The sequence below is a fragment of the Phytophthora parasitica genome, assembly GCF_000247585.1.
Source record: "Phytophthora parasitica INRA-310 unplaced genomic scaffold supercont2.81, whole genome shotgun sequence".
NCBI lineage: Eukaryota > Oomycota > Peronosporomycetes > Peronosporales > Peronosporaceae > Phytophthora > Phytophthora nicotianae.
Window position 1 is genome coordinate 108,553 of NW_008649067.1, and position 20,175 is coordinate 128,727.

Sequence of the window (20,175 nt, forward strand, 5' to 3'; positions counted from 1 at the left end):
CGGCCGGATACAAGTACTGCAGGTCTGGAAATACTTTCTGACGATATATCTCTTGAAGAATTTTTTGCAAAACGCTTTTTGCAAAAGTAATCGGGTGTTTTAGCGCATTTTGTCAATTCGGCTGGATGAATTACAGCACTAGAAGTTGAATTGAAACGCATCAAAGGCTCGTTCAACGCTACTAGTATCGTTTACGAGAGGGAAGTCGATAGGAATGTCACGATCATCATCGCGAAGAGCTTTGGCGATGCGCTCTGCAAACCAGTGACGTAATGCATCCCGCTTTTGCAGAATCCGACGAATGCAGCTAACCCAATAAAACGATGCGGTTTATAAGCAACGAGCTTGATGGAGTCATCAGCTGTTCCATCAAGTCACCCACTTTTTCGCTACGATGAACTTGAAAAAATGTTAGTGATATGCTATTAATGAGCTCAGACATGTCCAAATTCTTGCTGGACTGCGTCATGCCGCACACCATCTTTGTCGTTGCGTTTACATGGTGTGGAATGCACCACTCCCACTTGAGCTGAAGACGCTCTGTCATCATCCATTTCACATCAGGTCCGCCGTCTGTGGTCGCCCCATAGAAATCCCTGACGTTCAGTTGAAAATCGTGAAGAATCCCCTTTATCCACCTTTCAAAAAGCCCACGGATGCCTCGGTCACGCTCGCCATGTATTGGTCTGAAGTGGTTGACGCCAAGTGAAATGGACTTGAACTTGAACTGAGCATCGATCAGATATACACGAAAGCCAAGGTATTTTTCCCCATGTGTTTCGAGCTGTAGAAATCAGCCACAGCACCGAAACACGGCATTCCACCAGCCCGGTTGTCGGGTAGAAAACCGATAGCTTCGTGTTGCCCAGCAGCATACAGCTCGACAATGGGATGAGTAACAGTATTGTACTGACACGTACCATACTTGGAAATCAAAGGGCGCTCCTTAGATGTTGGAGGGAGTAGTGTAGTGTCAGGCAAAGGTTCGTAATCGAGGACAGCTTCTCTGATGCATATGGAAAAGTGGCGAGATCACGGATATCATACAACGGAGGTGATGCAGGCTATGTATGCTGAGTGGACTCGATTCCTAGGCTCGTTGCTCCATTGGCCGTAATAGCGGTAACAAGGCTGGCCGATACTGCAGAATTCACAGGAGGGGATGTATTGACAGCGGCCGACACACTCATATTTTCCCATTTAGCAATCACAGACGCCAGCGCCATTTCAATAAGTGCACGAGTGCGTGGTGACGTGCTCAGTGACATGTTGTTGCATTGATAGTCGGGTGTACGGATGAATATCATTAAGCTACCGACAGTCTTTTTCTTACTTAGTTTCAGTATGGTCGTGTCGAGCTGATATCTGATAAACAACCAATCAAGTCGTGGATACAGTTTTTTATCCAATCCGAGTTATTAGGGTTAGGTGAAACGACTGCCGACCTTGCCGACATTATATGTCGGCAAGAGTACTAAATATGCGTAACGATTCATACTAGCCATCAAGTGTTTTTACTTCATTTGGATATCCCCCTCTGACCGACAAAAACACTTGAAAACAGTATGAGCCTGCAAGACCTCGCACCGGCCAACTCCCAGCGTGCGCAGCAGACAGCAATCAATGCGTTCTCTCGCTTCCTTGTGGCCGAAGGTGTCAATATGCAGTATATCGCAGCCACTTTACTAAGTGATATGACTGGAGCAAAGTTTGTCAAGCTGATGGATCGCTTCGCGATTTATCTTACAAGTGCAGACGGGCGAAGAAGGGAAGGCGCTAGCTCGCAAATCCGTCATGAGCTACTACCGGCACGTCAAAAACTGGTTACTCGACACCTACCCGAAGAACAGAGCCTTAATTGAGAAGAAGCTACTCAAGATGGCACAGACTCTTGAACGGCACTGCCTGAAGCGCCTCGAACGTGGTAGTACGAAGCGAGCACCGGCGTGCACGAAGGAAGATCTACGTATTCTGATGGACGGACTTTATTTCGATGCTGCTAGCTCTAAGGATTACCAAGACGCTGCGCTCCTTGCCTTGATGTGGTATGCGTTCGGGCGCGCTTCAGACTTAGGCTTCGTCGCAAAGAGCAACCTCACCGTAAGCGCTGACGGAGTCGTCTTTGTGAGGCTGTTACGCGTCAAGACATCGGAAGAGCAAGGTATATCGATCTTCCCTGATCAAGTGAGTTTCGTAACCTGCCCCCTACATGCGATCGCCATGGCCCTGGTAATGCAAGATACCCCAAGCTTACGTTTACTGGACCACCCTCAACTTGCTACCGGATACGAAGACAGAATCGCCTATCCCTTTAGCAGAAGCACTGGCAGCCTGTGACGGAGTCGACACAGAAACGCCCCACGAGACTTCAAGCGAGCCACGAACGAAGAAGCGCAAACCTAACGATGATAACATGAAGATACACGCGTACGTCAACCGCATTGTCAAATCCGCGAGCGAAGCACAAACAAGAGCAAAGCCTACCCCAAACTTGACCTCGCATCATTCCGCCGCGGTGGTGGCCAGCATGCGAAAGTGGAGTTTTGAGCGTGGTTCATGGAACATGACGTCTACTAACAAGGCGTTTGCGTATGAGTTTAATACCACAAGTGAGGATCAGAAGGTTGCGCGAGTTCTGAGCGGATGGGACGCAAGCGCCAAGTTCGAGGTGCCAACGTTATCGTCGTTTGATTCCGCAACACGGGAACAAAGCCGTAGGATTGCCAATCTCCTCTTCCAGACAAGTATTTGTGCTGAAGACCCCAGTAAACGGCTAAGTGATCGTGTATGCAAAGTACTCACGGCTTCTTTGATCCAGCATTTCCTGAGGTTCTAGAACGGTATCCAATGTGCCTATACGTGTCTAGAATGCGCATAATTCTTGTAGAACTTGGAATTGAGAAGGCACAAGTGTTGGCATGGAGCTCTGAATTTCAGCGTAAAGCGATGACGAAAAGAGATGATTAGAAGAAAATGATGGCAACAAGTTTTCACGTGAAGATACGCTGATCAACCATCAAAATTGCGTCATTTGCGAGCTGGTAGCGATGAACCAAGCGGAGCTGGAGAAACAACAAGCTCAGAGCGATGGATCCATGCTCGTGTCAATGCCCAGATCTGGTCCGGGACAGCGGGAGAAGTGGCGGGAAATACCTCAAGCCACACTGTTGCATACGCAAAACCAAGGGTTGTGGCTCTAAGGCGACTTCAAAATGGCCAGCCGCAATCTGGTTTGAGTGGTATGCCAAGACGCCGCGGCTCTGGGATGTCTGCGAGAATCGGCAAAAGAAATCAGTGTACAAGCAAATTGTGAACTACATGAAGCTCTTCCTACGAGGTGGCTTCAAGCTGAACCCATCGTCACCTACGTATTGTGACCATGTCCTGGAAGTTGGGCAACACTCGGAAGAGAACATGTATAATTTTTTCGTTGCGCACGGGGCTAAGCTAAGAGTGGAACATCCGTCTTGAAGCAATTGCGAAAATACTACCATGAAGGTAAGTTGGATGCCTTGATTACAGAGTTTCGAGCTCGTGTTGCAATCGGAGCAATCCTCGATCCGGCTCCGCGTGAAACGCAAGACTTGTTTGTACGTAGATAGATAACCGATTAAATCCTGTTACCAAATAAGTGGCCTGTTACTGAATAAGTGGCCTGTTACCAATAAGTAGCCTGTTACTAAATAAGTGGCCACGTATATTACCGAATAAGTGGCCCATTACCAAATAAGTGGTCTGGCCACGATTGTTAGCTATTAAATGATCTATCATAAAACGAACGGTCTGTATAAACCTGACAAAACCGTACTTCCCACAAGTCATTCTACAATTTCTGCGGTGGAGATGAACAGGTTTTAAGAACAGCGTGACGATGGAAACCGCATCAGAACAGGGTGCAACGGTGTGGGCTACAGCGCGTCGGTGCACAGCACTGACGCGCATGCAGAAACTTGAGAAGCTTATTGTCTGGGAGGCTAACCCGGAATGGGGACCAACGCAAGCCGCTCGCGAGTTGGGTGTTAGCCGAGGTGCTCTCAGTAGGTGAAAGAAGGAGTATCCGGATCCCTCTCGTTTAAAAGATGAATTAACACCCGATGATGGAGCGAGGAAGAGAACAGTAGGAGGAGGAAGAAAACGGAAACCTCCTGCTTTTGAAACGAGAGTTTTGGAGTATTATGATACTTGTCTAAGAGAAGACGGCAAAGCGACGCACCACGATGTTTTACGTACTGTAGCACCATCCCTGAGTTCTTGTTAAAGGACTTAGGCGCTCAAAGAGTGTATGTGACGAGGTTCATCAAGCGCTACAAACCTTCGCCAGCAGCCCCTTCCGAACAGGAGACTCCATGTAGTGGCCGGGCTACGGAGCACTTCAAGCCACCTACAAGTACCTGTGACGAGCTAGCTTCGCCGGGAATACAGCCCTGCGTTCCTTGTGAAAGCAACGAGCTAGCTGGTTCGGGTGTTATCTGCGATGGAGGACGCGTTCCGCTGAACAGCTCCGACCAGAACAACGTTATGACGCTCTCTTTCGCTACGGTAAATGCCAGCGTTGCCAAACCAAGCGGCTCAATCGCACTACGAACACGTGCGAAACAGTCACTCGTTAGTGTGCCGATGAATGTTTTCGAGGCGACTCTGGCACCCCTCAAGACGCTACTGGTAATGATGTTTGGGACACCGCCACCGATAACCCCCCCCCCCCTGAATGACTATGGTGAAGGTACAGTCAATTTGGATGGTGAAAGCGGTGATTGCAAAACTGGACATGATGACGAAGAAGACTCGACATCAGATGACGCCGAATTCGACGAAGACGAGGATGAGGAAGAAGACGAGAGTGATGATGATGATGTAGATGGTAGTGAGGCAGAAGACGATGACGACTACGATGATGATCCGGAGCCAGACGAATCAGGTGACGACGGACCCTTTGCAGATGATCGTGATGAAGAATCAGAAGTTGAATATGCGAGGCAAAATCAGCGCACAAAAGTTGTTACTGGTTCTAAGCCGATAGCATCTAGGCGTCAGCGTGATCTACTCGCAAAACGCAGTGGAGCGGTATTTTCCTTTACTGTTCGCAACCTCGATACATCGACGTTGCGAGAAGAACGCTCTGTGAAAGTCTTCAAAGATGATATTATGACGCTCAAACCGTTTGGCTGGCTTTCTTATGTGGTAATTGACTATGCCATTTACAAGTGCATGGAATCAACTGCAGGAACTGTGAAACTTTTCAGTGCGTCGCCTGTCAGTCAAATCAAGCAGGCGAAGAGCGGTGGTGAAAGCAGTTTCTCGGATGTCAAGAAGCTAGTTGACAAGATTGACTGGGATCTGTATTTTGCAGTTCTATTTCCGGTTTGGGGCGATAACTATTGGAGATTGCTTGTTGTTGAAGTGCCAGCCAAGCCATCAAGACGCATGTTTCACGTTGACTCTTGTGTGGAGATTCATGAGTCTAGCCACGTATTCAGCATCGCAACAAAACTTTTGGCTGCAGTCTGTGAGGTCACCTCTGATGGTTCTCCAACGGTATCCGTCTGTGAAACTCACCCGCAGCAAAAAAAAACAACTCCGATTGTGGGATCTACATGTTGTATTACATGGAGAAGATCGCCGTGTATCTCTCTCAGAACAAGACCAAATCGATCCAAAGCGAAATTAAAAAGCTGACGTCTGGATTGAATATTGGAAGGTCGGACAAGTTCCACATTAAAATGAACCAAAGGCCGAACAATCTCACCGGTACAAGCAACTAGTCAGCTCAGCAGCGTTTGGCAGTATTAAATTCACAAATACACTTTTTGAGATGCTGTACATCCGGAACGAATGTGTTCTGAGTATGTGAGTGGAAAGGTTATTTGGATTTACGTCACTTATTCAGTAACAGGCCACTTATTCAGCAACAGGCCACTTATTCAGTAATAGGCCACTTATTCAGTAACGGACCACTTATTCAGTAACGGGCCACTTATTTGGTATTGGGCCTCTAATTCTGTGATATACGTGGCCGGTTGTTCGATAACCGGCCTCTTCTTTGGTAGCTCCCCTACCTCACTACGAATTAAACCTAACGTTCCTTTGTGACCAGTCTATTTTGTTTTATCAATCACTGAAGCGTCGGTCAGTGTCGGCCGCAGTCGGCAGATTTACGCTATGGTGGAGCATTCACTCGAGCTATTGGAGTGCATCACAGGATGTGACCGCTGACCAGCCCGGCGACTAGGGCTTGATATTTCCTGCGCTGCTGATCTAACGACATGCCCATGAAGCGGTCGGCTAAAGGAGCATTAGCAGGTATAGATCCAGCTCCGCTTGGGGTTTCGTTATTGGTACTCGGCCGTCTTGCCACCATCAGTCAACACAGCTACTCACAGTGCGACGTTTCTGCAGACTAGGAAGGATGGTCTTGAGATACTTCGTTGTGCTCTGCGGCTGGAATGTTGATATACGATCTGCTTCCTCCTCCGCCCATTATCTCTATCCTTCTTAAGTTGGATCACGGATGCGCGTTATGAAGTTCCTACTGGAGCCTGAGAAAATTTATAGCCTGATCCTGTCTTGTGCGGCTTTACCAGAACACTGCACAATTACAGAAACTGGACTAATGAAAATGCCGGAAAACGAGCCAGCGAAGTAACTGTTGTCGCTATGGTTCTCGTTTATTTACAAAAATGACTGCGAGCCCGTTATATCGGAAAATCGAGCTCCCGAAACAGTTTTTGTAACCCCCAAACCCGGTAAATCGATTTATCGAGTTCAAGCGTTTCAAGCTTGTTCTGGCCGCGATCGACGCTATAAACTGCTCACCACAAAGTCGCCAGTTGAGAATGCACATCTTCTTGCAGCGCGTGGGTAGTGCTCTGTCCTGTGAGCATGCACTGGCGGTGCACTAGACCCGAAATGTGTACCAGTAGCAAACACTAGCGAGTCGAGCTAAACGTGTAAAACGTAAAGTAGTCGCCTCGATGAGCTTCTCCCAGTTGTGCTAGCAATTGCTGCTGCTCACGATAGCTGACTTTTCCGTCTCCTCGGGAGCTTTCTCTCACAGATTTGACGCTTAATGCACATTAGGTACTAGCAATGAAGGTCAACGGAGTCATCACCGTATTTGGTGCATGCGTAGAAATATCCGCTGCCATTACCCCATGAAAAAATGTAGCTGTTTCGAGAGGCTGTGAGCATAGCGACAGTATCGGTAATGCTAACTATGCATTCCTAATCGCTCAATCTATCCGTCTGCCTTACAAAGTTTCATCTGTGGTATCGTTGCTTGTGGCGGCCACGTGCAACATCATCGGTAAATTACGGAAGATTTTGCACACATTCTGACTAAACGATGTCATAACTCGTTGTTTTAGCAAATCTTGAAAAAAATAATCCAACATTGATTTACATCGTCGAATTAACGTTGAATTGCCATTTATTCGAAGAGTTAATGTTGCCTTATGAGTGTTTTCGTTAAATGGCTGTAGTAAAAACGCCAAACCAGCGTCGCACACTCCAAGTCTTCTTAAGCTCTGCAACTACATTCCAGAAGATGACAATTTCTATCGATGTGCGTTGGAGATCTATTGTGCTGACCTACATCTAAGACATTGACTTAAGTGTCGCGTCCGTTCCGTTATAGGAAAATCTTCATTCGGTAAGAACGAGTAGCGACTTGGAATAATCTTATGTTATGTCGTCGTCGTTGCTGCGCGCATGTAGCCTGAAGCAAATAGAAAAACAGATGTCCACGTATTTTCGTATTTAGTTTACGACAACGTTCAGCGAAAACCTCTGTAGTGAATTTATCAGTGTACGCTCGGTTGTAACTTATCAAAGTACATTTTAATGTCGAGAGAGAGAGAAAAAAAAAAAGAGAGAGTTTATGGCAGAGAATGATAAACCAAAGATGCAAGCGGGCTACAGCAACGAGGTAGGTTGGTGGACAAGTGTGTATTGAGCTTTGCATCAACTTTGGCTTATGAATAGCGCCTCTAAAACAACGACAAATCTATTTCGTGAATCTAAAGCTAGAACACAACCCAACGTCAAAATAAGTTAATCATACCCGATGGCAAAGCAAAACTGCAGGTACAACGCAAAACTGCAGCTACAAGGCAAAGCCCAGCTACTTCTTTCCCAGCTTGTTGACCTGAACAAGTGCTTGCCTGCACACTGACCTGCTCCTCCACGGGCCAATCGGTAAGTAACTGAGGTCTATTCTCATTCGAAGCGGGATGCTTTTTCTAATATGCTACGTGTGTGTGTGTATCAATTCGCTGATCGGCATCATATTACATCTACGACGAAACAGTAAACGAGAAATAGACCGCGTCGAGACCAAAGAACGGACAGAGTCGTTAACTTTAAGGAGTTTGCCTATAGTTTTTAAATAACAGCACAATAAAACAAAATCGCTAAAATATAGTTGGTGTGTAGTAAAAGCACTGGTCTGCGGAGTACACTGCCCGTGGAAGTTTATTCTTACTATTGTCAATAATCGAGAGGAACCATTTACAAGTTGTTGCAAGGACTACAGTAACACAACAATATACTGGCATGATATCCCAGAGTTTCCCCGCGCAGAACACTGCATTAGTTGTCATATAAAAGTACTGCTTTTGTGGCCAACGCAACAACTACCGTATCGTCGTAGTCATAAGAGTCGTTTATTCCTAAGAGTCAGCTGCAAAGGGTCCAATCAGAACCAGGCATTTTCTTGCAGTTGGTTTTGTTAAATACCGAAAGAGCACATTTAATTTTAGACTCAGTGCATATAAAGCAAACCCCCATAAAAAGTCAGACCTCAAAGCACACTAGCCAACCAAGAGAATCATGTATCGTCCTCACATAAATGACCAAGGCAACAAACGAAACGCACCGCTGTGGAATATGGTCACAAATGCGATGTTCTCAGCTACCTCGACGACAGTCACAGAGACCATGAAAAACTGCTATGGCGAGTTCAACGGCAATGAAGTTCGGCTAAAAAATCAGATCAATAATTGGATGAAGCAGACTGCAACAATCCGCGCTGCATGTGAATCCGGCCTCAACCTGTGCAGTCTTGGTGACGCGACTGTACTTAGCAAGGACGCTGAAGCTTCTATCGTTCTTTGGTTGAGCTCTCAGAGGAAGGTAGGGGCCCCAGTCTCCCGTCTCATGTTACAGCTCCACGCTAAAGACGTGGCGACTGAGGTCCGACTTGGAGACAAATTCGGTGCAACGTCGACATGACTTAAGCTATTTCCTCGATGCCACAAACCGGGACTACATGGCTACATGTGATGTGTCCACACCACAGCCACATCATCGTCCTATGGTACACGGTACCAGGAACTCTGAGAACCATGAAGCTGCTTCAACTAGTAATTATCTCATCTGAAATTCTATCTGAAAGCAGCTCTGACAACCACTATTCACTGCATCGCTATATAGGTCTTACTAAAAGCTGATTATAGTTTGTATTGCAGGCTAAACTAGAGCCGCCTATAAATATATTCAGTCTTAAAATCAAGTAAAAGGAAATAAGTTCCTTCAGATCGGGGACTTGGAACTGCCGTTCACCTGGAGTTTGTATTCTCCTTAGCACGCTTCCTCAACGCAAGGTGCTGTGTGACGACCCGTCACATCGTCGCTTTCGCCATCATGTTCAGCTTCTGACTTCCTTTCACCAGCGTCCAAGGCATTCAAATGGGTATCACCTGCGCTACGTGTTTTCTGCTACCGTATTTTTCCACTTACAGTCCTTCTGAAAGCCACTATTTTCGCATCAAATTGGCGATGTGTCGGCACTGGGTGCATTAACACACTTAACAATTTGCCAGAGGGACGATCGGATAATTTAACCCCTCCAGACCGGATGTAGCATAATGCTACATAGTCTATCCACTAAAGCTGAAGATCTTCACCTTAACCGATTTTTGACTTGAAATTTGTATGGACGCCCTTTCCCCCGTTCAAGGGGCTTACAAAATTTAAGTTAAGCATCCGTGTAGTTTCTGTACAAGCCTTCCTGTGAACACAAGGGTTAGGGGTATATTTGTCTAAATTCCAAAAATTACTTTTGACGGGTATCTGCGAAATGCAACTGATTTGTATCGGGAATCACAGGTACATGGTACTTCCGTCGCAGACGAGTGGCTGAGAGCCACTGACATGTACCGCCTTTTCCAAATCCTCCTCATTCGTGAATTTGCGCTCCGAGGGCTCAAGTCAACAGAAAAGATGGTCAAGCCACGAGGGAAGGTCCCGCGCGATTTAAAGGTCACAGGGCGCGACCTGTCGTTCAAGTCAGTGTGGCGCGAGCTGAAACAAGACGGGTGGACGAGAAAGCCACCACCACGCAGCAGCTTGGATGACCGCTACAAGTACATCCGTCCCGAAGGTCATCCAAACGGCACAATTGGTCTTAATTACTTGTTGGGGGAGGCAGCCGTGCTTGACTTCTATGCCGATGGTACGTCTCGAGCTACTGTTGCTATTGACATGTTGCTAACATTTAGTTATCATGTATACCTGCAGTACTGCGAAGTCGCGCACGCAGATCGATTCCATCCAGCCCCACCGTTGGCTGTACATCTAGTACTCCCGGAAACGATCGTCTAGCAGCACCGCAGGAAGTCGTTCGCCAGAGTTATCTACCTGATATTGAAGCCGCTGATGCAAGTGCAACAGCGGCTAATCAGGGTGTTGGGACCGTGAATGCTGCAGGTAAAGCTGCATTTTGTGCTGAATGTAATGGTGACCTTAATCTAGCATATTATGGTGAATGTGTAACATTGTTCGTGCTGTTTGTAATATGCATTGTAGCTACCACAAATGCAGAACCGCCTACTCCTCCAGATTCTTCACTACCTCAGCGCGTTGCGACTCGCCTGCCTGCTCGGCGATCGCTAGAGACGACTGAGACCTTCCGTGCCTCGCGATCCTCCCTTATACCAACTTCACCACACGTTGGAGATGACTCATTCAAGATCGACAGTGATGATACTGCTCGTAACCCGGAGGCGGCCGAGGATGACGCTTCGGTTGCTTCTGCTGAAGTTCAAGCTGGTATGTTGCATACTACACTGCATATTATCCTGTATTTTAAGGTGCATATTAATGTGCTAGCGCTTGACTGTATTTTATTTGTTGTAGGCGATGAAGACAATGAAGACGAGCTGGATGCACTGGGAAGTGAGTTGCTCGCAGACAACAACGACGACTTGAATGCTATTGACTCGAATGAAAGCGCTCACCAGTACGGAGGAATTGAGTCGGGGGATGAAGCCGAGAAAGATGATGTTGATCTGGGTGAATACGATTCAGACCAAAGTGTAGAAGCGTACTGCGCTCCCGATGATCTCGTGGATGATGTGGATGAGACGGAAGCTGAAATTGCTGAAGAAGTTTTATTTGCCGAGAATTGTTTGGAGCGTTTTGGAGGAGCTGATGAAGTTCTAGCAGGTAACCTGAAGGACTCAGTATTGCGGAGCATGTCTGCTACGGGCTGGGAAGATGTTGTGGAGCCAGACATTTACGAGCAGTACGGTATCGCTACAAATGGCGGAGAAGGCCAGATCTGCGGTTGCAAGTTACTTCTCGTCTCACGAAAACAGCGATGGGACTGATGTGAACAAGTGGAGTGTTTCGGAGGACGATACCGGAAGCAAACGTGAATATGGGAACCCAGCTCGAGATCCGTTCGTCCGACAATTCATGCGCGGTCTAAAAAAGAAGAAAGCCTTGGAGTACGTTCCCGCACGAGCTGTGCCCATATCGCTTCAGATGCTGGACGTGCTGCACAAATTTATGGTCTCTGCACAGGATGGTTTCACTGAAGACTGTCAGATGTGGTTTAAAGCGGTGTCATCCTTCGCCTTCGATGGAATGTGTCGTATCAACGAGGTTCTCACTCTCAAATGGAAGGACGTTTCCCTACGTCAATTTCGCGCCAACGTCCTTGCTCCCGACGAGATTATCGAATTTGGGACGTACACGCATTTCAACAGAAAGATTGAGGTAGAGGAGGGGCGATCTTATAATCTGCACAAGCTGGCTGGCGAAGAAACAGCGATGAATGCTTACGAATACTTGTCGAATTGGGTCGCCTATGCTACCGAGAAAAGAGGACACAAGTGGGTTGATGAAGACTACGTTTTTCCTGTGCTTGTTGGTCTGAGCAAGAAAGCTATTAAAAGTGGCAAAGGTTCCACAGGATGCGAGAAGGTGACCGTTGGTTGGGGAAAGAAGATGGGAGAGCAGAGCTTCATCAATCTTCTCAACTGCATCGTCCATTCTTAAATCGGCAAGGCCAGTCGACACCAGGCTATGTTGCGAAACAGTGGTACAACAGCTGGTTTACCTCGCACACCTTCCGTCGTGCGGGGGATCAATACCGCTTCATGTACGCCAAGCCAGCGCGTCGATGGTCGTTACGAATGATTAAATGGTGGGCCGGATGGAGTGTATCGGAATCGACAGAGACATTAGTACGCTATATACTGGATCTAACGATTCAGACTGAGGAAAGCGAGCTCGCGGATTGTTTTGCACCTGGTAAATCATACCTACACGGATGTTCAAGTGCTCCGCTCCCTATGAAGCCAGCAAGAACACTGAAGAAGGGCCGGTAATAAAGCGACTTCGCCAACTGGAGACACTACTTTTGGAGACGAAGGCGCAGATCACCGAACTGAAAAATCTGCAATCTCAAGCTGGACTGACCGACCAATCTGTGGCTAGATTACCGGCCATTAATGTCACCGACGAGGCCGCTGCTAGTAACCTGGAAACGCAACTTCGCAGCCAGACGAATGGACTCGATATTCCTTCGGTCAAGGATTGGGCACACTTATGGTTACTGTGGTGGCTCCCCCATGAAAAAGTGCATTTGTTCAAGCCTCTTTCGGAGTGGCCGCAATCGGATCGAGCTCGTGCAGGAATCACCCGAAGCTGGTACAGTGTGGCCAAATTGCTAGGAGAAGACCTCGCCATGTTCGCTAATATGATGGGGGAGTCAGACAAGTGCCGCTGGCACAAAACGGTTCTACCTCTTTTCAGCAGTTACTACGTCAAGTATTACGGAGGTGCCGGGAGTGCTGATAGAGACACAACGTTCACCATTTCGATGCTGGCTTCTTTCATCAGAAAAGATCGCAAAGGCCGCCGAAACAGCGCTTGCCCAGCAAAGCCATTGCCTGACTACTCTTCGTATCTATAGCTATGCATACGTACCGTTTAGTCTGAATACGTCCTTTTTGGTTTGAACTTGTATTTTAAGCTCTGACCGTATCGTACATTTTTGTCTGAACTCGTATTTCATAGTATGATGCAGAATATGTCTCGATCTACAAGAGTGGCGAATTTTATGATGAAAAAGTCGTAGAATTCATCATTTAATGTCTTTCCACCATCCCTCCCTCGTTTCCTAGTTGGTCGTCTTACTTCCGCCGTGCTTGGCCTTAAGAAACGATTCCTTGTACTCTTCAAAGGTTGAAGATGGCCCAACACTTTCCAACTTTGCTATTTTCGCCTTCAGCTTTGCAATCACTCCGGCATGATCTTCTTGGGCCTTGTTCAATCGTGCTTCGAAATCATACTGGTGTCGCTCCTTTGCACGCAGGTACCGATCCACTTGCTCACGCCATACAGAATGTTTCTCGGGGTGACCTGCGTCCACGCCGTCCGTTCAACAGCCTCCACTTCTATTTCCTGTGGCTCCAACTCCGCGAGCTTACATCGAGCCGCTGTCCATATCACATTTATTTTTCATAAATATTTATATTTTTTCCCTGAAACATCATGAAACAACACTTTTGTTGGCCAATCATATGCGACCACATGTAGATTTTTTTTTTTGACCGATCAATTTCATAAATTATGTAGAGACACTCCAGTTACATTCAGTTGTAGAAATTGGTCTGAAATGGGGAGCGATGACGATCGCCCACCTAGAGGCGAGTGCCCGGAGTGCTCCAAGCTGGTGTCCAAGTCAAATATGGCTAAGCACAGGAAGGTCTGCGGCAAAAAGAAGCCTCGGAAGTCACGCAAGGCTATTAACCGTGACTCGTACGTCCGGAACAAGGACAAAATCCTTCGCAAGCGTCAGGAATATCGTCTAGCCGATCCGTTTCGACGCCTTTCAGATAATTTATTTTATTTTCTTTCTTGAACTACTCTTACTATTACTGTAGTACAGGCTGTACAGCGTACTGTAGTATTTATTTGAGACTACTATAGTGATTGTGTTGGGAACCCACAATATATTCCTGTCTAAGGGTATTCCTATTCACGTATGTACCATAAAAATGGTCCCGAGTACCTTTGGTTTGGAACAATGCGGCTGCCAAACTGTATGTGGGGAGGCAATTTCTTGGAGTATTACTTGCTGGAACGCTATGCCACCGTCCCTCTTCGCTAGGTGCTGGAAGCACTTTAGACTACTACAGCCGCGTCTACGAAGAACCAGATGAAGAGGATGCAATGTCCGTGACGATGTTATCTCGTCTGCACGTTAAGGACCCAATGTTCGTGGGCGAGCTGCTGAACACGCCGGACGAGAACACAGCTGCAGAAGATCCCACAGATGAAGACTTCTGTAGAGTTGGTAACCAAAAATTGGCTGTGAATGCCTCTGAGAACGGCTCAAAAAAAAAACCTGGACGAGCACGATATGGAGCGTAGTACGTGGATTGAGGAGGACCTTAAGCCAGAAGCAATTAAAGAGCATTTCATGTGGGTCGCTTAGCGACCGTCGCTAAGCTTCTGGTTCGTGCAGGTGCGACTGGCGTATCGGATAGATAGGTGAGTGGATTGCGAGAAATGCAGCGCACGCTCCGTGAAGAACTTTGAAGAAAGCAAGGTCACAAGCACCAAAAGTCTTTGCATGATTTCTTCGGATGTACTGTATTGTTATGTATTTTTCCATAGTTAAGCACCTCGGAATAGGAATGTTTGACTTCAAATGTTTTCCATTTACGATTGAGGGGTTTGAGGGAATAATATCTTGGGTTTGTATGTGACTGGTCAACTAATTTACTGCTACTGAGGAGTATTCCATTTCTAGGGATTACTACCGAAGGGATCGTCTGTATCACAAACATAATTTGTGTGCCATTTGTGTGGTCGCCGCGAAAATGATCTGCACCGAACTTTCTCCATCGTCCTAGATTTCGCTCTGCATCTTTCATGCACCTTCAAAAGAGAAATGTGCCCTCATGTTATTAAAGTACATGTTACATGCACGCATGTACAACCTCGGTGAGCCGCCAGCGAGCTTTGATCTCTCGGCGACGGTGGTTTCCCAAGTCGTCGCGGTGGCGTGCTGCGCTGCGGACTAGCGCCGGTTTTGCCATTCAGACGAGCGTCACGACGTGACACTAGACTCACTTGGATTAAGTATGACACCGCGCAGCTGGCCTTTCGGAGGGACGATCTTTTAGACGGGGGGTTCCGAATGGAAACTTCTGCCAGCTCTGCTGATGTCCACAGAGCACTAAGAGCACTACAAACACCGACTCGCATTATTCCCTCGGCCCCAAGCCTTGTTGTTAAGAGCAATACAGCTTGGACTTAACTGTAACCAGCATTCTGCAGGGTCGTTGAGCGAGCATGTACAGTACTGGACGGCTTCAGGGCAGCCAGTAGTCAGCATACCCTAGCCCTATCCCCCTTAACTGGCAACTTCTTGCACTCTGGGCACTTCAAGGAATCGCCACGTTGCTGTTGGCCATAAAAATCTATCGACTCGACCGTTTCCGTAACAAAGGTGCTCCATGCGCTTTGCTTCTGGAAAGATCCGCATACAAAAAGGAAGCTATTTTCCAAGTTGCTGAATGAAGGGGGGTGCCCCAATTATTTTTCTCATGGCCTCGACTTTTGTTCCGTCAAGGCTTCCACCAGTGGGGAAAGCGAAGCACGGGAAGAAGAGCGGAAGCAGCGGAGCGTCCGTGCAAGCTCACTCGGTCTTGCGTCGACACCTCGCTCACCTTCGCGCAGATCGAGACACGCCCACCTTTGGCCAAGCGTCGGGGGTCGCCACCGCGAGCTTTAAATTTTTATTTACAGCCCCGGACAACTCCACTCGTCCTCGACGTATTTCCTTCGCACTTCAAAAGGAAAAGGGCGAAGAGAGCGACACGTGCTTGACAACCACCGGCCGGTCGCGAGATCTTTAGCAACAGGTTTACTAAAAAAAAAAAAAGGGAAACCTCCTCATAATAACTAACAGGATGTTGGCAGTGGCCCAACGCCCCGAGCCCACAGCCATGCTGAACCACCGCGGGGAGCGGATCATGCCGCTGCCGTACCGCCCCATGCCCAAGAGTAAGGCCAAGACGCGCAAGCTCTCGGTCATGGAGGGCGAGTACGAGCACGTGCACCTGACCAAGAAGCAGCGCAGCGAGTACAACCTCGAGCCTGAGCTGGAACCCGCCGTTTTGGCCATGCATCGCCAGGAAAGCACCGAGAGGAACTCCCCTTTCGACCTGCACCTACAAGCCGTATACGAGGGGAACGCAGAGGACGGACTGCAGTTCTTCGAGTCGCACGGCTACTACGACATCAGCGACGCCAACACGGTGGAGATGTTCCGCCAGAACTTCGGCCTTGGGGAGGGATTCTGGCTGGGAAGAGAGGAAGAAGAGGAGGATTTGGTCTTCGACACTCCCATCCCTGCCGTCTACCCCTTTGGCTCTCAGCAGCAGATCCTGAGCTCCAGGAACCTGCTGCACCGTGAACGCACGAACTCTGGCAGGTTCACGTTACTGGACGACGACGGCAACGAGGTGGACGAACACACACTCTGGGAACTGGAGCGTGAGGACAGACTCAAAGCCAAGAGCCTGGAACTCGACGACGACGACCTCGCTGAGCTTGCCAATGATGAAGTCATTATGGTGCAAGCGATCACATTCATTCGCTCCGAGAAGATCCAGTTGCAACAGTTCTTCTTGCAGGCCTTTCAGGAGGAGCAAGCCCGAACAGCTCACATCCCTGGCCCTGTATTGAGGCAACCACAGCGGACAGAACTACCGCCGCCCATGCCTCCTGCAGATCTGGAACTACCGCCCTACTGTGGCTATGTGAACTTGTTGAAGGACACGATCCCCTTCTTGATGCGTAGCTGGCACAAACGCTGGTTCTACCTGGACTTCCAGGCCGGTGTAGTGCTCATGTACAAGCGCAGCTACTGGAAGAGTCCGCGTGGAGTCATTGACTTGCGCAACGTGGCTCACATTGAAAAGATGAGCCAGGGAGACTTCCGCATTGAGTTCCACGACACTGGAGCTGACGCTCCGGCGATGATGCTCATGCGCTCCAAGACGCCCGAAGAAGCGGAGCTGTGGGTGAATTTGATGCGTTTTGCCAAGCAGGCGTCGCGTGGTGCACCGCGTCTGACGAACACCATCATGGACAACACTAAAGCGCTAATGAAGAAGGCTAACAAGAAGAACCAGGTGGATATCTTGGCACAGCTGTTGCAAAACTCAGCTAACAATGCGCCGTCGAGCAACCTCCGAGCAATCGCTCAGGCCTCGGCAGTAGCAGCATCTGCTGTCTCCAGACGCAATAGCAAACCCAACAGACACCACAATGCGCTCACGGCATAGGATCGCACACACACACATGGTGGGAAGTCACATCAGATGACCAAGACGAGAAAAAACACAAGACAAGTGAAAACTGTCAAAAGAGTTTAAAACCTCTTTTGTCCAGAAAAAAAAACACACACACTCAAGCGCGCAGGAGCTCTCTATCTATTTCCCGTTCCAAGTGTACAAGAGCTTCCAGCGTTCTGCCTCGACATGTTCATAGCCAACCCATTCCCCCACCACACAACCAACTCGACGAGCCCAATTAGGCGGCGCGTATCTCGTTCCGCTTTATCGGACTCTTGTCATCTTTGCAGAAACAAGGGAAAAATACAATATTTTCTGTAGCTGTAAGAAAATTTGTTTTTATTTTTTTTTCTAATTAGTCGGGAACTTACACACCGACACTTGGACGTTGCGGCAAGCACAGATTATAGAAGCTGTTCTTGGCGAACGTCGTGGTCTTGCGCCAACTGCACGGCACCGCCTTGTAACCTTCGAGTGCTACAGTTTGGTGCTGGATGGTGGCCAGATCCTCGTCGCCTGAATAGTGCGGGTCCAGTGTGAGGAAGGCGCAGACTCCAGCATCAGGATCGTAGTCCACACCCAGCAGCGTGAACGCCAACTGGCCTCCACCCATCATGACGGGGGTTCCCTGCGTCTCGAAGTGATACAAAAGTTCCCGTGCTACGTCGGGCAGTTGAGCGCCGCTAGAGACGCTGAGTGAGCGGAATGTTACACCAAACAGCTCGTCCAGGACGTACCCAACTTCCAGACTACCAATCCATTCGGTTGAGCCTTGGAAACGCGCTGGTTTGTCTCCAATCTTGACCAATGCACTCTGAATCTGCTCGTGCGAGAGGAAACGCTGCTGTGTGTAGTGCTGTACAAACAGCCAGGACGCTAGTGTTTGCAGCGATCGGTACGCACAGCCCCATCCTTTGTCATTCATACCCTGCTGGAGATAGTGATAGTAGCCATAGAAACCATCGACCAAAGCTGAATGGCAGCGCTCTCCTACACCCGAGCTTGGGATGCCTTCGTGCACATTGTATAGCACATCACTTGAGGCGAGCCATTCGCCTTGCTGAGCCAACGAGCATCCACGAGACACGCGGAAGAGAGGCTGGTCTAGAGGCTGCAAGAAGGCACGATGCAAATGCTCCAGCGTCTTCACATCGTTCATGCTTTCGTCATTGAAATCAGGGTCTGTCGCGCTTGAAACTACCGTTAACGGGAACGCCGCTCCTATCAGTGGGAACTGGTGCGCTGTCACAGAGGTCACAGCCTCTGGGGCGTCTTTGAGCAGGTTAAAAACCTCCGTCAATTGATCATGAAGTCGTTGACGGAGCAGTGTCAATGCTGATTCGATCGGTGAGTCCATAGGGACCATAACTAACGCATCGCAATGTGCGTGAAAGCGTTGACGGAGCTTATTGGGGGCAGAAGGCGCCGGAATTGTAACCACAGGGGCAGCTACATCAGCAGTAGCTTCTAACGGCGCGAGACTGACCAGCAAGTCCAAGTTTGCAATGTCTCCGTACTCCAACGACGGCATGAAACCCAGCTTGTCTTCCTCGTCTCCATTCTGCTTCGTTGTTGTCTTTTTGCCTGCTTTCTTCTGCTTCTTCCCGTTCCTCTTCTTACTCTTCGTCTCTCCGACGCCGTCACTGTCATCTACTTCTGGCAAAATAGATTCCAACACTGTCTTAGCATCTGAAGACACGACGTCTTCTCCACGTCCATTTAGAACGCGGAAGCTCCTGCCCCTCTTGCCTTGCGTCACACCAGCTCGAACGTAAAAGTCTCCATCGTCACGTGTAGCAACCTTGTACTTCTCCAACTGATGCAACAACGCTCTCTTGTCTCCAAGCGCGTGAAGATCCACCGCACAACGTAACGGAGCAAACCCAATTACACGAAGGAAGTCGCGAGCATGCAAAGAGTGCACCACTTCCATCTCCACCTTGACAACTTTTCCTTCCTTGCAGTGGAACATACATGGCGTCTGCGTCGCCAACCCGTAAACCAATACAATTGCCTCGTTCGCATCACCTGCTACTTGTAACGCAACAGATTCTGCTCAATGCGAAGGTTAGCGCCGTACTTTCTTATGAGGCTCCATAACGTTTCGAACGTGTAGCTTACCGAGTTGTTTCTCGTTTTCTGAAGCTTCTCCTCGAACGACAACGAAGTGTCCGATGCGACTAATGCCTCCAGGCAAATTACGCACGAAGGAATGGCCATCAGTGTCATCCGGCGAGCAGCGTAACAGACCCCAAACTGCGACCTGTCGTGTGACCAACGCGTCATCTGTACTGGACTTAACGCCGCGCTGTGTGCCCAAAATTTCCCCACGTGTCAGTGCAGAATAAAGCGCAGTGTTGTCGCCTTCCTCGTCCTCGTTGGTCGTGGCGAAGCGTCTTAGAGAGCGCAGCAGCGGCGCCGGGATGAAGCCCTGCATGGCGTAGCTAGGATACTGGACCAGAGGAAGAGCGCGTTAACTGTTGGCTGAAATTAGCCATAAGTTTTGATCAATAATATCATACATTTCACCTTTTTATCCAATAGAACAATAGATGCCTGTCTGATCAATTGTCCAATC

The 20,175-nt window shown here is 48.5% G+C and overlaps 6 protein-coding genes across 6 annotated transcripts; 4 read left to right on the top strand and 2 right to left on the bottom strand.

Annotated features, from left to right (window-relative positions):
• Nucleotides 1-10,218: 10,218 nt before the first annotated feature.
• On the top strand, nt 10,219-12,279 carry PPTG_18170 (hypothetical protein; the record flags this gene model as incomplete). The annotated part of the gene is made up of 5 exons (XM_008916282.1): nt 10,219-10,450; nt 10,516-10,704; nt 10,804-11,046; nt 11,134-11,473; nt 11,523-12,279. The coding sequence occupies 5 exons, from the start codon at nt 10,219-10,221 to the stop codon at nt 12,277-12,279; spliced, it is 1,761 nt and encodes a 586-aa protein (XP_008914530.1).
• Nucleotides 12,280-12,553: 274 nt separating this feature from the next.
• PPTG_18171 (hypothetical protein) lies at nt 12,554-13,198 on the top strand (the record flags this gene model as incomplete). Its single annotated transcript, XM_008916283.1, has 1 exon — nt 12,554-13,198. The coding sequence occupies one exon, from the start codon at nt 12,554-12,556 to the stop codon at nt 13,196-13,198; it is 645 nt and encodes a 214-aa protein (XP_008914531.1).
• A 1,262-nt stretch (nt 13,199-14,460) lies between these two features.
• PPTG_18172 (hypothetical protein) lies at nt 14,461-14,661 on the top strand (the record flags this gene model as incomplete). The annotated part of the gene is made up of 1 exon (XM_008916284.1): nt 14,461-14,661. One exon carries the CDS (start codon nt 14,461-14,463, stop codon nt 14,659-14,661), a length of 201 nt encoding a protein of 66 aa, XP_008914532.1.
• Nucleotides 14,662-14,929: 268 nt separating this feature from the next.
• On the bottom strand, nt 14,930-15,589 carry PPTG_24303 (hypothetical protein). The gene has a single exon (XM_008916285.1). The coding sequence runs from the start codon at nt 15,499-15,501 to the stop codon at nt 15,193-15,195; it is 309 nt and encodes a 102-aa protein (XP_008914533.1). The 5' UTR covers nt 15,502-15,589; the 3' UTR covers nt 14,930-15,192.
• Nucleotides 15,590-15,813: 224 nt separating this feature from the next.
• PPTG_18173 (hypothetical protein) lies at nt 15,814-17,929 on the top strand. The gene is made up of 2 exons (XM_008916286.1): nt 15,814-16,160; nt 16,219-17,929. Exon 2 carries the CDS (start codon nt 16,245-16,247, stop codon nt 17,586-17,588), a length of 1,344 nt encoding a protein of 447 aa, XP_008914534.1. The 5' UTR covers nt 15,814-16,160; nt 16,219-16,244; the 3' UTR covers nt 17,589-17,929.
• On the bottom strand, nt 17,892-20,070 carry PPTG_18174 (hypothetical protein). Its single transcript, XM_008916287.1, has 2 exons — nt 19,719-20,070; nt 17,892-19,649 (listed from the first exon to the last, which is right to left on the bottom strand). The coding sequence occupies exons 1-2, from the start codon at nt 20,032-20,034 to the stop codon at nt 17,965-17,967; spliced, it is 2,001 nt and encodes a 666-aa protein (XP_008914535.1). The 5' UTR covers nt 20,035-20,070; the 3' UTR covers nt 17,892-17,964.
• Between the last annotated feature and the right edge of the window lie 105 nt (nt 20,071-20,175).